Here is a 17,817-nt window from a genome sequence, read left to right as displayed (position 1 = left end):
ATATATCAATATATCAACTAAGTGTTAGACCATTAGCATGGTACATATGCAAACTTCCCCGGTGCAAATAGAAACTGCCCCTGTGCAAATGCAAACTATGACATGGTACCAAGTGATGTACAATGTTCAGTGATCACAATCTACAGTGATTCACTGTATATTACAAAAGCAAGCTACTAAGCTAACACAGGCTGTGCAACTTTGTTGATAGACATGCTTAGCGTTAGCCCACTTGATATTGTAGTGACATTGTTACTAATATATGAACTTTGAACTTTACTGAGACAGATACATTTATCTTAATCTATCGTTAGGTGTGTGGTCTCCAACGTTTTCTTAATTTTAAAAATTCTCCAATGATGGGTGTTTACCCATCATTAGGTGGAAAATCACACTGCATAAAGGTGAATGAGGTTTACATGCCACTATATTATATGGCTCAGTGTATCGCACGTTAATAAATAAGCATATCATATGTATCAACCTATTCTTTGTTAGATTGATTCACCATAGTCAGTTAATAAAGTACACTATGTCTACCAGAAACCTAATTCTCCATTGCTGGGACCCACCATGGAAATTACTTGTGTTTATAGATGATGGTCAAATACAACTAACCTCTGCTTTGTTGGCTAGATTAACGATAGTTTATAAAATATAAAATTAGTAAAATATGTAGGCCTATCGCAGTTATTGCTATTAACTGAATAAGCTTTCAATAAACATTGCTAATAAATAACTGCTGACAAAATCAGTCTTTCTCTGAAATAAATAGGGTCTGGTTGTATAAAAGTGTATGAGGTCATTCAATTGCACAATTGGATGAAGGACATTTTGATGTCGTGCGGAACTATGAAGCAAGCTGTCGTATACTCCCAGATCATATCGTCCCTTCTGGCGCCAAGCTATTTAGATAGAAAATCAATCTCTCCCCTTGGTTTCTATGATGGCTATTATACGCGAAGAAACGTAGGCCTACTGACATTGAGTTATGTTATTATAGAATGTGTAACAACATGACATTTCTCTCTTGACAAAGTGGTAGGCCATAATATGATATGAATGTCATCTTTGCATCAATTGCACCGTCTGATTGTATAGACTAGGGCCTATACAGTTAGATAGGCCTAAATCATATTAAAATTAAGTTAAATAAAGAAAGCTCAGGTGCGGGCAAGTCACTTTGGAGCACGGTCTCAAATTGAGTGTTGGTTCTGTGTGGGAACAAAAAAAACCTGCTTTTACATATTAAGTGTTATTTGCGTCTTTTAAATAAAGAACCTGATATGGATACTTCAGTGAAAATTCATTTTATTGATACCATACATGAATCGTCAATGACAGATGTTAGGCAAAATATATAGATATATATGTATCAAATCACCCCTGTGACTGAGCACTACCGAAACCAGCTATGGGTGCGCTGTTGTTTCAGCTCTGTGATAGAACATTTTTTCTCAGCATGTGTTGGGAGGGTCACGGGGATGTTTTTTCGGGTAATATATAGGGTTTTTCTTCTTTCACTGCTAGGACCGACGGGTAGATTACAGAGATTAAGACGCCGATGAGAGGTTAACACAATAGTTCCACAAATCCCTCGACAACTAGTGTTGGAGAAAACGCCCACGGGCAACTTGCCAGGTGGGAACCAACTCGTGAGCGTGATTGGGTTGTCTTTGTGTTATTGGAGACCCCTAGTGACGGCGAGGTGTATATCTTAATTCGGTGTATACAGAATCACAATTCCTTTTGTGACAAAAACTATTTGTACACCAGTAATTGATAGGTGGCGCATATTTTGCAAGTACTAAAATATTTGCTCACTAATTAGATTCGTAAGTTATTGGCTTTAACTATTGATACATCAAATGAATAACCCATCGAATCTTACAAAAAAGCAATGGTTTGAAAAAAAGGTAATTGCTCCAATGATTGCAGAAAGTTATTTTCACGACTCTTACAAGAAATTGAAGTTGCAGACATTTGAATTTCTCCAATGATGTGACTAGAATTGAAATTTACCCAAAACAAATGTCTTTGTGGGAACTGCATAAAATGACCATGGTCGTCCCTAAATCATTAGAAACGTCAAAAATGCAACTACTTAAAACACTAGCATTTTCTCATTTACCAACCTTGCCACCCACTAGACTTAATACGACAAATAACAGTTGTTGCACATTTGAGCTGGGCCTAAATAAAATGGGAGAATCTAGAAAAATAAATAGGATTGCCAACATGACCCCAAATGTATCTTAGCAGTGATTGTTACTTTTATAGTCGGGTAAAAAAACAAAACTAGGAGCTTTTTCTCTTTACATGAGATGGGCTTTGTCAAGGTATATGAGAAGTGGAGGGAGGGGGGTACATAATAGAATAACTTACAAATAACTATTACCTAAAATATACAAGTACATACACATAAACATGGGAGGGTCAAAAATATGTTATACAAACAAATAGCATAGCATTAGCATTATCTTAAATTACATGTAGCTCCTTGGTTTGCAGCTTTCTCATTTGTGATTGAAAAACATTCTTGGGAAACTCAATACAAAAAGTATTTTATTATTTTACAATCCTGTCAAAATTGTTTATTTTTTTTTTAAAGTAGCAAATTTCAAACTTCCTGTGTAGTTTTCCTAAAAGTGAACACTCTCCAGATAGACTAAGCAAAAAAAAAAACTTCCTGGCAATGACACGTCAACTGATTTTACAGCAGGTGGAGTGCAGTAAGGAAACCATTATCCAATGGGAAATTCAGACAAACTGGTCTGTAGTACTAAAACATTAAGCCATACAACTCCATAGCATCACTGCTAGGAATACACATCAGTACATTTCCATCCACCGAGTTGATGTCAGACACTGATGACATTAAGCATGGATGTGCATTGCGGTTCAGTTGTCACCACAGTAAGAATGATTCAACAGTAATATTACAATATACGCAACACAGAGCGATCTCCCACAACAGATTTAGGATGGTATACAGTTGGTACATTAGCAATTAGAAAGAACAAGAATACACCATCAATTCATAGGAAAAATAGATTGGTGTCACTGTGGAAAAACTGTGCAAAGAATATTCTGGGGTGTTTTGTAGGGTTTTTTTTCTTTCTTTTTTTTATTACGTTTGCTAGTCTTGACTTTATTCTTGTTTGTTTTTTTTTAGAAATTGTTTACAAAAATAAAAAAAAATCCAAACCAATTGAAAACATAATAAAAACAAAGAAACAAAACAAAAAAGAGAGAAATCACACTTGTGTAGCATGTGGTGCTCTGGTCCAGACACGGTCCGTAACACCTCCCGTCCCTCTGCCATTCATGCTCCAAGTGTAAGGGGGTGTGGGTGTGTGTTTGGCTGGATTGGAGTGTATGTCAGTCAGTGTCTTGCGTGTGTGTGTGTGTGTGTGTGTGTCAGTATTGGTGTGGATGGGATTAAGATTTAGCGTGGTGGCTCTCAACTCCGGTCCTCAAGCTCCGGCCCTGTACAGGTTTTTGTTCCAACCAGGTCCTACAAAAACAAATAATTTGAGTTTAAAAATAAAATAGTTGAATTTTAGCACTCAAAAGAGAGTGCACACATTAGTTTTTTGTACAGACTGGGAAAGGGGGTATGGGTGGGGAGGGGGGGGGAGAGAGGGGTAAATGAAAAGCTGAGCATTGCTTCCCCTTCTGACAAGAGCACAGCAACAGAAACGAGGGCTGCGTCGTCAAGGCAACGCACGCGCAGAAGGGCAGACCCGAGGTTGGAACAAGAACCCGCTGATACGGTTGGCCATGGCGAACCCCTGCTTCTCGCTCAATCCCAGCGGTGAGCGGTGGAACGGTACCAGGCACGCGCACGCACATGGAGACACGCGGCGGGAACAACGAAGGAGAAGAGCAGGTGCCATGCGGACGCCATGGAGGGGCAGAGGAGGCAAGGGACCACGGCTGAGCACCACACCACTGAGCATGTGCAGGAACATGAGGGCGCTAGGGTGGGGAACGCTGACGTTGGAGCCACTTGGAACTGCCTTGATCACCGCCCCCCCCACCCCTTGACGACAAAACGGCCTTTGATTAACAGTTTACACGACCGTCCCTCCCATCTGGTTACAAACACACACAAAAAATAAATTAGACAATTCAACTATGGCGCCCCAGACCCCTCCTCCCGCGGGCGTTAGCTCAGTCACATCCAGTGGGTCTTTTTCTTTTTTTAAGTTGGTATGGGGGGCTATGAGGTGGGTCGGGGTACTGCCGATAGCTCTCTACTGGGACGACTGGGAGATGTCATTCTTGCTCTCCTGGCTAGAGGGCGCCTTGCTGTTCCAGGGCGAGTGAGCGCCCAGTGCGGGTGAACTGTTGAAACTGTCCTCATCCTCCAGGCCACTCGCCCCATCGAACTGCGTGTTCTCCAGCCGCGTGATCAGACGCTCATCCTCGTCACCAAACTCCCCTCCCATCAGAGTGGGCTCTCCCACCATCATCACGTCCTAAAGGGGACAGCAAGGGCCGGTACACATTATCCCTGTATTACAGGGGGGTGCGCGGAATTACTGACTGCACGGATGGGTTGAAATTGCTGTTAAAAAATATATATTATAATAAAGTTTGGAGCAGAAAAACTAGGTGTGACACGATTTATTTTGGAATAAGTCTTATAATGTTTTAATGTGCATTTTTTTGGTAATGATCATCATGGTGAAATGATAATGCTTTTGTCCCCCATTTTGACACCAGGGCCATAGAGAGCTGCGGTTTGATTCTCCACCATCCTAGGGTTCCCTTATCGTCAACACATCAAAAGCTGATGTGCCGTTACTCTACTTTCACACATCCCTTCTTCAGGAAGTGTAGGGGTATCAGTGGGGCGTGTAGGGGCCTCCCTATCCGCCAGCAAGTGGGCATCCCTGGTCCCATGCTCCAGTCAGCAGCAGCTCATGATTCTCATTCTTGTTTTTCCATCATCTCAGCGCTGCAATCAAACAGGGACTTCCATTCCAACTCGGGTCTCGTTCCTGTCACCAATAGGAAGCCAGCGGGCTGTGCCACTATCGGTGTGTACTCTGCTCTCTCATGCTTTATCCTGTACATCAATTTGCTGCCCAATGTTGTGGTACTGGAGCTCAGTGTGTTCCAGACCACCAATCAAGGAAGACAGCCAAGTCAAACAGACTCCAACAAGGTTAGGCAGACACAGAAACATCCAGGCCTGTGCATAGAGGTTATAAGCACCTCCTGTATGAGAAATACATGTATAAAGATGACCATTAGCCGGTCGCCTCAGAGGACCAGGGACTGCCCATCACTGGTTCAGAACAGGGGTCTCCAGTGGCTACCGAAGGGCTCTCATTATTACAGGGAAATCAACCATGCCCTCGCCACACAAAAGCCTTTCCATCTTCTAGTCTGAGTCAAGATACAATCCTAGGTCTCCTATTACCAAGCCCCCACTTAGACCTCCCCCCTCCCAGCCAAACAAGACAAAAGTTCCCCTCTCTCTTTCTGCTTCCTCGCCTCCTCCCCTCTAGTCTCCTTCTCCCTCCCACCCAGGCTTGCTCGGGGCCGGACCGGGCAGCCTCAGAGCAGGGGACGGGGATGGGAGGGGAGGGGGAGGGGGGTTGGGGGTCAAAGGTCAGGGAGAGGGTGTAGGTACAGGTACCTGGTTGGAGAGGGCGAAGCTGTTGGCCGGGCTCTTCTTCTTGTTGCCGCCGCCGGCGCCGCCTCCCGAGCTCATGGTGCTGCCACCGGACACCTTCCGTTTCCTCCGCTTGTTGGGCGCCTGTCTGGCCGGCTCAGCTACATGTGGGGAAGGGACAACATGGAGAGACTATATAAGACACATCAGTCTAGGGCTGGCATTGATGTCTACCCCCCTTCCCCCTGACCCCTCCTTTGGGCGAGGCCAGGATACGTTTGAGTCAATGTCCTTTTGGTGTCGTGACATGAGACAAAGCCTTGTGGTGCTTTTGTTGAATTAAATCGTTGCTTTTCATTCATTTTAGAGACTTTTTGTATTAAAATTGGATTAAAGTAAGCTGGGAGTAAAGCAACCCAAACCCATAGACTATTGTGCCACCATATACAATTAGAACAAGGCCACACAAGGAATAGTTCCGTACAATCAATAAAGGCATAATTTAACATACGTTTTGAGGCCCACAAGAGATCAATTAATGTAATGAAACCATAAAATACCAATAATTTGTGTGATCGTTTTTCCGAGATGGTTTTGGTTTGACATCATGGCAAATTACCTGGTGGTGCCACCATTCTCTGCCACTTCTGGAAGAGGCATGTCTTCAGGCAGTCTCTGGGGCTGAGGCTGTAGGTTTTATGCCTGGACATCAGCTCCTGCATGGGCTCCAAGATGACACAGAGCTGCAACAACACCACACGACACCGTGAGGATGTACAGGTCAACACAACATAAAGATCACAAATGACAAATTTAAACAAACATGCTCACTCCATCACAGGGTTCTGTGAATTTTCCATCATATCTAAATACAAAGAATGTCTCCCGAATCTGTCCGCTTACCCGAAGGTAGTTCAACGTGGAGTTGGAGAGGCCACATCTCGTGATGTTCTTAGCCAGTTGATCCAACATCTGGGGGTCCTGCATGCCATTGGACTATAAGCAAAGCATTTTAAACACTCACAAGTACAGAGTACATTATACACGAAGGTGTGCGCCTGTGTGTGCGCGTTTGTGTGTGTGCGTGAGACTCACGTGCATGGCGAGGATGCTCCGAGGGAGAACCTCCCTGTGTTGCCTGATGCTGAAGTGCCACGTCTTGATCCTCATCATGTCATCGAACATGAACTCTAGGTACAGTCGGCCCTCCACACACACCTTCAGCCCAGGGAACAAATCGAGACATGGGCGTTAGGGTAAAGGACAGATACACTCGCAATAGCTGTTCATACTAAAATGGTGAATCCGGTGTTGCACAAGAATGTACCATTACTTTCAATGGAGAAAGGCTGTTCAGAAATAAGCCCATGGCTAATAAAACCACTTGTGTATTCTTCAAAAAGCTTCCTAGTCTTCTTCTGCCTTATTTACCCTCAGTAGTCAGCATCACCTGCAACTGTACTGCATTCGATCGCAACCGCGATTGCCATTGTAGTGTGAACGGCCCTGAAGGTAAATGTACTAAAAAAAAAGGAAAAGTGTTCCAGAACTCTCATTCCATTACCTGAGTGAACATGGGCTTGCCGTTCTGAGTCACCATGGTGCACTGGTCGCAGTCGAGAGACACAAAGTTGCTGTGGAAGGACTCCTTGGGGTGCTTCAACACATAGAACAGCTCGGTGGCGCCCCCTTCGAAGATACTCCGGAAGTACCTCGGAATTAACGTCCTGCCGATGGCTGCAGACGGACATGTGGTTTGAGTATAATTGCCATCCTTGCTAATCGGTCAGGAGGATATGTTAGAGGCTGCTTTCGAGTCTTACTGTATCGTTTGGGGCCGTCTTCCAGACAGAACGTGATGGTGAGCATGGCATCATCCTCAAAGAACTCTGTAGTAAACGCGTCCCACCAGAGATTGTCACAGTCCTGCAGCAAAGACACAGGAACCACTCAGATCTCTTTGGATAATGCATAATGAGAAACACTGGCTAAACCAAAAGGCTGTTTTCAGAATCATTCAAATAAGAATTGCTGTACTTGTGTTTTCCCTTTTTAAATTTAAAGTAAAAAAAATGTCAGCCATGAAATACAAGTTAAACCTTGTTTGACCTGACCCTGTTCATTGAAGACCATGGTTGAGTATTTTTCCACAAACAACATTAGCTAGTTAGTGCGTGCAAGGTCAGCTTCCTCATGAAGCTGAATCACATTGAATCAAGAGTCATGGAGGATTGACAGTAAATGAAGAAGCCACAAACCAGTTCCCAGTGCATGTCCATGTAAACAACTCATATCTTAGGCTTTGTTTGCCATAAAACCCTTAAAAGGCACTGTACGCTGCAAACACTGGAACTAAGGGACGGCGGTAAAAACATAAAGCCCAGTCACAGAAACCAATTAAGGGGCTACGGACTCTGAAAGAACACGATCCCGACTGACTCATCCAAAACTATTCTCAGACCCCAATTCAGTTGGTGGAAATAGTGAAGAAACAAAAAGGATCCTGGCAGAAACACAGCAGAGTGGTATACTCATACTCCAGGGAGAGAACTGCTGTCCGCGTCTCACCTCTGTCCAGTTCTGTAGCCTTTTGTTCAGCTCAAATATCCGGTAGTCTGTCTGGTTCCCGTATGGCGTGGGTCTCCTGAAACCCAACGGGAACACAAGATCAACACCCTGCAATGCATTGTGAGTGCAGTGGTAGGCCCCCCAGCCACAGTGCTAACAGACACTATTAGCAATAGGCAGCGTCCAGAACACTGCGCTTGACTATGTTTTTGTTGACACAAGGACAACCATGAATGTTGTCCTTGTGAATACAACGCGTGATAATTGGATACAAACAGCCAACAGAACATGATAACTTACCCCATCCCAGGCTCCATATACGATGGGGGATACATGGGTGTAGGCCTAGAAATGGAAAAGTGGAAAAAGAAAATTCATCATTAGAAAACCCATTACTTTGTAGATCAGAGGCACGGGAATACCGCAAATCAAAACATGATTCGTCAGAGTTGCCATTCATTTCTGTTGTGGTAAAACAGTTCTGACGGGAGCAGATTAGCACTACTTAAAATGTGCATAGAAAAGTACAAACAAGCACGATCCATGAAATTACCCTTCTTAACTTAACTGCCAATATTAAAGCGCTACAGAATTAATTCTATAATAATGCTTAAATGGCCATTACAAGATGCAAATTCAGAAACATGGGGATAATAATAAACATAAACCCAAGTTAAGTGTTGCAAATGTATTTTGCACATTAAAAAAAAACGTCAAATAAGAGCCCAAGGACATAGAAGACTTTGAAAAACACATTCTTTACACTAAATTGATTACTAAATCTAGGCCAATCATCCCCTATCCTGCTCTGCCACAATCCCCCGCCCCCCCCCCCCCCCATACAAATTCCTTTCGGCTTGTCAAACAAGATAGTCCTTGCTCCGTGTCATGAGTCCCTGTTCTACACTGAGGGGATGTCGAACCTGCCCGCCCCACCAGTTGTGAGTTACACTTCCATCGTTCGTTTGCCCAAGTGAGGTAGCCACACATACCCCACGTCTCTGTCCAACATGGCGCCCGGGTGGAAGGGGGGAAAGGTGCTGCCGTTCGGGGGCTCCTTGGGGGAGTACAGTTTGAATGACTTTGACGAACAGCCTGCACATGAGCACAGGAGAGGGTGCGGGAGACACATGGGGTTGGGGTGGGGAGGAGAGAGGAGGGCAGAGATTTAGCAGGGATTACGATTATTAAAAGATTAAGATCGTTTTAAATCACAGCATATTCTAAGCAATCTAATGTGTGTGTGGATTGCGTTTGGATTGGTTCAAATTAAAGCACATTGGCCCCCAACAATCATCTGCTCCTTTTTTCCCCTCATTACCTAACGCATGTCTGTGGCAGCACAAACACGCACACACACACTATATCTCTCTAGGGGAAAACACAAAAAAATATATCAGCATAGCCCTAACAATGACATCTGAAAACCATCATAACTATAAAACGCAAGGGAGCTTTTCTAAGTCAGGGCCTGCTCTGTTCTTTGTGTTCTGGTATTGTCCTCATTATAGGGAACCCTCCTCTCTCTCTCTCTCCCTCAGTCTCCCAGCCCCATTTCATGTGATCCTAACCACGCTCCTCTGCACAGTGTGTGTGTGTTCCCCCCACCCCCCCTTCTCTCTGCCTCTCCCGCCCATCCCCCAACTCTCTATCCCGGCTGTTGTTAACTCTTGTCTGCCCAGATAAGCCATTCATACAGCAACATGCAGGGAGTGCTTAAGGAAATATCTACTACACCATCACAAACATCTTCATCATCCCGGCTGGATGACAGCCTAACATTGGGAGCTTGTCTGAGGCCGGTGGTTGTTTTACATTACTAGACTACAATCTTCTAATTTGTTCTGTGGGCTGTGTGGAGACAGACCAAAAGCAGAGGTAGGTCAATAATAATGTAAAAGATGGAGGGAGAGACAGTCAGAGTGGCTGCATGATATGGATGAAGGATAGAGGCATGGGGAGAGACCGAAGGACTAGGGCTGACTAGTGTCAGGTGGTCTGTGCTTCGCTTCACAATTATTGCATTTGAGAATATCCCCCTGACACCTATATTATATATAACCTTTCCTCTCACTCTTCTCATCGAACTGCCCTCTGGGGTCATCTTTATCCACCTTATTAAGGGGCTGAACATGTTCAATGGGGCCCCACAATGCCCATCTTCTGTGTGTCAACTATGACCTTAAGTCCCACCCGCCTATAACACACAACCAGCACCACCAGACAGTGTTTAGAACTGTCCAATATGCCTTTGTTCAGTCTGATGTCCATACAAAAACACAAACTTATCTCCCAGGCACCACTCCCTACTATGCTGCACTTTGTGATGACCTCATTAGCGATCACCCAGGTACAGACAAGAGATCGGACTAATGGTGTCATTCATGCACAAGACACATGACACTTCTTTATAAACCAGTTTACGTGGCTTTTGTCTCTTTTCTGAGCACCTCGCCACACACACACACACACACACACACACACACACACACACACACACACACACCTAGCATATGCTGTCAGCTACACGTGATCAACCACATGATTAAATATAAACTGCATCTTAAATAAAAATAAATATAGAGTTTTGCTTGACAATAACATTACATTAAGGCATTCAGGTCTGTTGGCAATCAGATGATGCATTGTAGTGAATGGCGGCAGGTCCAACACATTCTGTCGCATCTTGGGGAAGATGTTGATGTAGAGGCTGTTGTATCGTCATCTTGTCAAGATGTATCAGTGAGATTAGAGCTCGGCATTAAGATGCAATCGTTGAGATATAATGTAATCACGGTGTGTGTATTTATTCTATAGGCCTGAAGCAATATCAAAATAGAACGATTAGAGTATATCTTGACATATTGGCAGTAGTGATGGGCTCCATTCTTCATATTATTATTATTATGCTTGCAGTACGTAGCTCCCAAACGTTTGACTAGGGAGTCGTTTCGACAAGACACCAACCAAACATTGCAGGGCCGCATTTATTAACAGTTACCCATTTGCAGAACGGATGCCATTGCTAAGCTGCATTAGTTACTCAAATATCGCCGCCATTTGTGCATAGCTTACTGAGAACACATCGCAGTTCCACTTTGCATTTGTTGTACGCGATTTAAATACTTAAAGCCGTCTAGGTGTGGACGTCAAGTTACCTGAAGAGAAAGGTTCACCGAACCGCGGTGTTGCAGCAAGCTAGCCCTCCTGTTAGCCGGGGAGCTGCCGATCTGTCTTCAACCTTGAGGCTACTACGATTCCTCGACCCAAATTATAAAGAGATGTGGACGGGGGGGAAAGTAAATCACAAACGGTACTTGGTCCCACTGTCGGTATATTTTTACCACCTTCGCAGCCAGTGGGTTTCGAGCGTCATTTGTCTTCTCGGGGGTGATGCTATCTATCTATCTGCTACTACTACAACTACTACTAAACATGTAGAGAGCGAGACCTCTTTGTTCCTGCCAACCGAGGAACGAACAATGGCCCCGCCCCCAATGCTTGTTCCATACCCCAGACTGATGCTATCCCCCCCTCTAAAACATAGATTACCACTCCGCCTACCCAATATCGCAAGGGTTTTCGCCACTGCAGTCATTTCCACTGACTCACTACTAGGCAAATACCACAACGTGCATTAATGGAAGAACATTTAGCGTGAACGCAGATCTTTAAATCATCATGCAATAACCATGTCGTACTTAAAGGCGATAGGACAACTGAATGTTTCAAGAAGCTGGTTAATTTATAACGATCCCAGAAATGAATGTGACTCATGTAAAGGCAACTGTTACATTTCATTAATGCAGTTATATGCTTTCCTATAGCGTTCATAGCAAGTCTATATTTATGTAAGGATCATTTTTAAGAAGGATTACAAATACATTTTCATATATTTGCCTCTTTCTAATCTATTAGCTGATATCTAATAACCCTGACCCTTGTATCCTAATATAGATATATAATATAGATGAATATATAGAAATATAGATGGATAGATGTTAAGCAAGCTTGTTAAGAAAACTTTGCAAGTATTAAGTACAATGTCAGGCACACAGCCTGAAATTTGGCCCATGCTTGCTTATGATTTGCAGGGCTGGTCTCATGTGAGGCATGTGATGGGTGGATGGAGTAAAGCCTTTCTAGATCTGCATCTCCCTCTGCTGGAAATCAGGTGAGTTGAGTGGTACTGCATTGGCTCGGTGACACAGAGAAGTCAGTGTGTGGCCTATCGAATTCTAAAAAATAAAATAAATGTACAATGTGGGAAAAATAAATGGACTATAAAATGGTAATAAAAACAAGTGATACAGATGATAATGACGACTGCAGTGTCTTGATAGCTTGACTCATGTTTACCCACACAAATTATCGCATAGAATGAAGATTTAAAAAACGCTTCTCAGATAAAATATGTAGAGAACAGATATTATTTCATTTGATAACACTACTTTTTGTGGTGCCAGTATGCTGAACTTTGTATTCTCTGTCATTCTAAAGAATGGGGTGAGTGAAAACATGATAAATTATCAGTTTCACACTCAACAAACAAGACCATGTTTAAACAAGCCCAACAAACAGCTTAGCGGGGACCTCCATCTTTTTTCCATCCATCTGACTAAAATGCAATGCTGGAGGACTGTGTTCCTCAGTGTAGGAGGATAATCAAACCTGTTATTGGCACATTCTGGCTATTCAAGAGGATAGCAAGTGTCAGATTCAGATTCCTGGTTCCTAAGTTTCTAAGTCATACAGCCATTGAGGAAACAGCAAGCCCCTACAAGTGGAGTGTTGTGGCGGAGACTCAGTGGTCGTGATGGCAACAAGGAAGAAGACAGAACAAACTGAGCGGCAGCTTCTCTCTCTCTCTCTCTCTCTCTCTCTCTCTCTCTCTCTCTCTCTCTCTCTCTCTCTCTCTCTCTCTCTCACTCTCTCGCGCTCTCGCTCTCTCGCTCTCTCTCTCTCTCTCTCTCACGCTCTCTCTCTCTCTCTATGGAGGAGGAGGTTACTGTAGGAGGAAGTGGACGTGACAAGGTGCCTTAAAAGATAAAACAACGAATAACAAGAGAGAGGGAGGAGGCAAAACTGGGCGAGAGAGTGAGAGAGAAGTAAGTATCTGTACAGTAGACATGGCCAGTGTGCACCGCAACAGTCCAAGTCTCTGAGCTGAATCTTAGAAGAAACACATAGAAGAAAAAATCAACACACTACCCAAACTAGTTGCACTCACACAGGTGGAAGTAGCTTGAAAAGCAAACATCTTTCTGCCTGTTATTACAAGACTCTCTCTCTCTCTCTCTCTCTCTCTCTCTCTCTCTCTCTCTCTCTCTCTCTCTCTCTCTCTCTCTCTTTCCTCCCTGTGTTAGGTACACATGCTGCCTATCAGTCTGGTGTCAGATTTCACTCATGTCCAAAGGACACAATTAAAGTGTTTTTCCATCTTTTCTGGCTTTCCACTGCCGATTTCTTCGCCTGCAGCAGATATTACATCACAAAAACAACCCTGCTCTATACTGCATCCTGACCCCCCCCCCCTCACACACACACACACACACACACACACGTACACACACATACACACACTTCCACCCGCCCCCCACTCTTGCCCGCACTCTCTCCCCTTCACTCTGCCCCCCCAACGACAACCCTGTCTCCCACGCATTCCTTCTTTCTTTCTTTTTTTTTTTACAAAAAAAGCCATTTTCATCTGATCTAGCAAACCAAGCACTGAATAAAGGAGGAAGGACTACAAGAGGAAGGTAAAAAAATAATAGAAAATAGAGAGAATGTGGGGAGAGAGAGAGAGAGAAAGAGAGAGAGAGAGAGTGAGAGAGAGCGATACTCTGCAGTACTGAGAGCGAGAGGCTATACGGCAGCCTTGTTATTGTGCAACAGTAATCAAAACAGCCCCGGTGCTGTTTGGCTGCCATCTTGCCTCTGCTTTAAGTCACTTTTCTCCAATCAGAAGCCATGTGACTTTCTGCATGAGGTAACGTCACCGCCACAGCTACTGCAATCAGCATGGTGAGCCGGGGGGGGGGGGGGGTGGTGAGGGAGATGCAGTGAGGGGGAGTGATAGAGAGAGAGAGAGAGAAAGAGAGAGAGGGAGAGAGATTGGATGGGAGGGAAGAGGGGGGGTGGGGTTAAAGGGAGATGGGTGAGACACTGTGGAGCGAGAGCGCCAGCTTGAATGTGTGTATGAGGATGAGAGAGAGAGAGAGAGAGAGAGAGAATAGAGAGAGGGGGGGGTGTTCAACTCACAGGCATTCTATTTTTACCATTTAGTCAGAACAAAGGACGTGATTGCTCCACCGCACCATGTTAGAACAGATCTCTGCCATTTTATTGCTGAAGCATTCTCCAATTCGGATTGAAAGCTACGCTGGAATGAAATCCAGTGCAGGACGACATGTCCCTGCCGACCAATTACACCGAAACGACGTGCATATAGACCCCATGAACATGGACAGGCGTACATCTTGTTACATCACAGATTCCCATCTCCCATGTTTTAATGGATACCTGCACTTACGCACATACAAATAAATTATTGTTGAAAGACAGTTCTGAAAATAAACACATGCACTGGTAGGGGGATGAAATGATAGTGTCAGGCTTCATCACAAGCAAAATACAGGCGTAAGGGAGAGAGGGGAGGGGAGAAGGTAAAGTGTATGTTATGGGAGAATAAGAAAGGAAGGACTGTTCACATGCAGCTCTGACAAAGGAGGAAAGGAGAGGAGCAGTCTGGCCACCATGTTACAAGAATGTAAACAAACCAGCCTTCCGAAAAACCCAATGACATCAAACATGAACACACGCACGCACGCACACACACACACACACACACACACACACACACACACACACACACACACACACACACACACACGCATCTATACACACAGAATTAAACACAGTCACACATGCACACACACACACACACACACGCACACATACACACACACACACACACACACACACACACACACACACACATATGCATATATACACACAGAATCAAACACAGTCACACATGCACACACACACACACGCGCGCACACACACACACACACACACGCACGCACACACACACACACACACACACACACACATACACACACACACACACACACACACACACATATGCATCTATACACACAGAGATATACACACAAACACATACAAACACAAAGTCAGCCGTGCAAAGAAATGCTGTACTTTAGGTTTTTTCTAAACCTGCCCCAACAAGATGTTGATGTCCCATCTATGAATATGTGTCAAAAGCTGTGTGTGGGTGTGTGTGTGTGCGTCTGTGCGTGTGTGTGCGCGTGTGCACGTGTGCGTGTGTGCATGTGTGTTTGTGTGTGTGTGTGTGTGTGTATGTGTGTGCGTGTATGTATGTGTGTGTTTTGCGTATGTGCAGATGCTGGACCACCTTCCTAGACGTGGACATGTGGATACCATTATAACTCTCCAGTCTACAGCTAAGACTCAGCAGGCTGAGTGTAGGAAACATAGCAGATAAAGTACTACTTCGCAGCAGAAAGAGAGACGGAGAGAGAGAAGGGGTTGAGGAGTGGAGGAGTGAGGGAGAGAAAGATATCGCTGGGAGCAGATAGACGAGAAGAATATCAAACGGAGTCTCCTCTAATATATTTTTCGCCTGATACCACCATTGAATCCGGGCAGGACCATTAAAATGATACTGACACCCTAATTCAATCTGCCAGCTGTACTATCCCGGAGCGGACACAGAGATTCAATTTCTCCCTGTTCCTCTCTCTCTCCCCCTCTCTCCCCCACTCTGCGTGTTGCTCGCTCGCCCCCTGGTACCGCGTCGTTGTGAGTTCCAAAATGTTCCTGAAGCTCTCCAGAGCCTGTGTGTGTTCTCCTGAAAGTCCCAAAAAGTGTGAAATGTTCTCAACATGGGATCCGTTGGATCTACTCCTCAGGAGGGTTAGGGTTACCATTCACTTGCTAGGGTGCACACTACTATTGACTAGAATGAAAGCTTATTTAACACCACTCTTTAGATGGCCAGAAATCACACGGAAAAGGAGCTACACCAACCAAATAGATATGGTGATTGGTTTCCACTGTTTGTCTAAGTGGCACCACTCAGGGAGGAATTGATCTGGCAATTGATCTGTTATTTTGAGGTTTCAGTAAAGGACAGATACCTAACTCCAAAAGTGCAGTTTATGTTCAGAACATGTCTAAAGAATGCAGCACAACAGTTACACACAGGCACACACACACACACACACACACACACACACACACACACTAACATAAACATATATGGTAGAGACAAATTCCCAGATATACAGAAGTTGTTTTGCACCTCACTTTTACCAAAGTGGAGACACAAGGATTACGAGAGTAGGGGAGAGGTGGCAAATACAGTCTTAGAATGAGTTAGAAAAGCTTCAAAACAAGACAGAGAGAGAGCAATAAGGTCGAGGGGTATTCTCTGTGTGTGTGTGTGTGTGTGTGTGTGTGTGTGTGTGTGTGTGTGTCTGTAGTACTCACCAGGACAAGCACAACCTCCAACAGACATCTTCTCACATGTTGGGCTTTGCTCGGAACGAAACAGCTGCGTTCAGTCCACACGTTGCTCGCATGGGCTAACTCTGTGGAAACACACCGAACACACACACACACACACACACACACACACACACACACACATACACAGGGGCGGGGAGAGAGTCAGAGGGAGTGGTTGAAAGCTGCAAACAACATTTCATTGCTCTCTCTGACACCCTCTCTCTCTCTCTCTCTCTCTCTCTCTTGCTCTCTTCCTCTGTTTCTCTCTCTCCCTCCCTCCCCTGGTCAGAACAGGAAGCTCAAGGTGGCGCTAAGGCAGCATCGTTAATAGGCATACAGGCAGCACAAGTGGGAGAGAAGAGAGAGAATGCAGGAATAAAGAGCGGTAATGGTATGTGAGATAGGAGTTATACGCAGTGTGTGTGTGTGTGTGTGTGTGTGTGTGTGTGTGTGTGTGTGTGTGTGTGTGTGTGTGTGTGTGTGTGTGTGTGTGTGTGTGTGTGTTGGGGTAAGTGAAGGAAAGAGGAGGGGAGGGATGCAATTATGGCAAAGGATAAGAAAAACAGCAAAGGCAAAATGGTGTGTGTGTGTGTGTGTGTGTGTGTTCACGTGTGCGTATGTACTACGCATGTATGTGTTTGAGCACGTGTATGTGTCTGTGCGTGCACGTGTGTGTGTATGTGTGTCAGTGATGCATCGTCTATTTTTGCCTGGTGCTGCTATGGGAGATAAACATGCTCACTAGGAGCCCAGAGGCAGAGGGTCATTACGGCACTATACACACACACACACACACACACACACACACACACACACACACACACTGTCTCGTTTTCGATTGATTTCTCCTGTCCCTCATTCTCTCGTATCTGCCATCTATCTCTTTCCATATATACTTCTTTCTCTCTTTCTCTCACTCACTCTCTTTCAATGCGCCCTTGTCTCTCTCTCTCTCTCTCTCTGTTTCTCTCTCATTCTATTTTCTGCCCTTCTCCTTCTCTGCGGCACAGAGAACAGCGGTGTTAATCACTACAGACAGTATTGATTAAAAATGCAAAGCCCACCTG

The 17,817-nt window shown here is 44.6% G+C and overlaps 1 protein-coding gene across 3 annotated transcripts; it reads right to left on the bottom strand.

Moving 5' to 3' along the window:
- Nucleotides 1-1,318: 1,318 nt before the first annotated feature.
- Nucleotides 1,319-16,859, bottom strand: ldb1a (LIM domain binding 1a). Of its 3 annotated transcripts, none has more exons than XM_084470478.1 (11): nucleotides 16,733-16,859; nucleotides 9,190-9,292; nucleotides 8,498-8,542; nucleotides 8,198-8,273; nucleotides 7,453-7,555; nucleotides 7,194-7,366; nucleotides 6,725-6,847; nucleotides 6,533-6,625; nucleotides 6,249-6,372; nucleotides 5,654-5,790; nucleotides 1,319-3,517 (listed from the first exon to the last, which is right to left on the bottom strand). In XM_084470478.1, exons 1-11 carry the CDS (start codon nucleotides 16,758-16,760, stop codon nucleotides 3,464-3,466), a joined length of 1,059 nt encoding a protein of 352 aa, XP_084326604.1. In that variant the 5' UTR covers nucleotides 16,761-16,859; the 3' UTR covers nucleotides 1,319-3,463. The 3 variants fall into 3 exon arrangements, with proteins under 3 accessions (XP_084326604.1, XP_084326605.1, XP_084326606.1); XM_084470479.1 differs by lacking the exon at nucleotides 16,733-16,859 and adding an exon at nucleotides 11,356-11,667; XM_084470480.1 differs by lacking the exon at nucleotides 1,319-3,517 and adding an exon at nucleotides 3,653-4,484 and having other exon boundaries at nucleotides 5,648-5,790; nucleotides 16,733-16,792.
- Nucleotides 16,860-17,817: the final 958 nt, after the last annotated feature.

This window comes from Micromesistius poutassou (assembly GCF_964030765.1).
Source record: "Micromesistius poutassou genome assembly, chromosome: 7".
NCBI lineage: Eukaryota > Metazoa > Chordata > Actinopteri > Gadiformes > Gadidae > Micromesistius > Micromesistius poutassou.
Note: the sequence above shows the minus strand (reverse complement) of the source record. Positions and strands in the feature narration are given on the sequence as shown.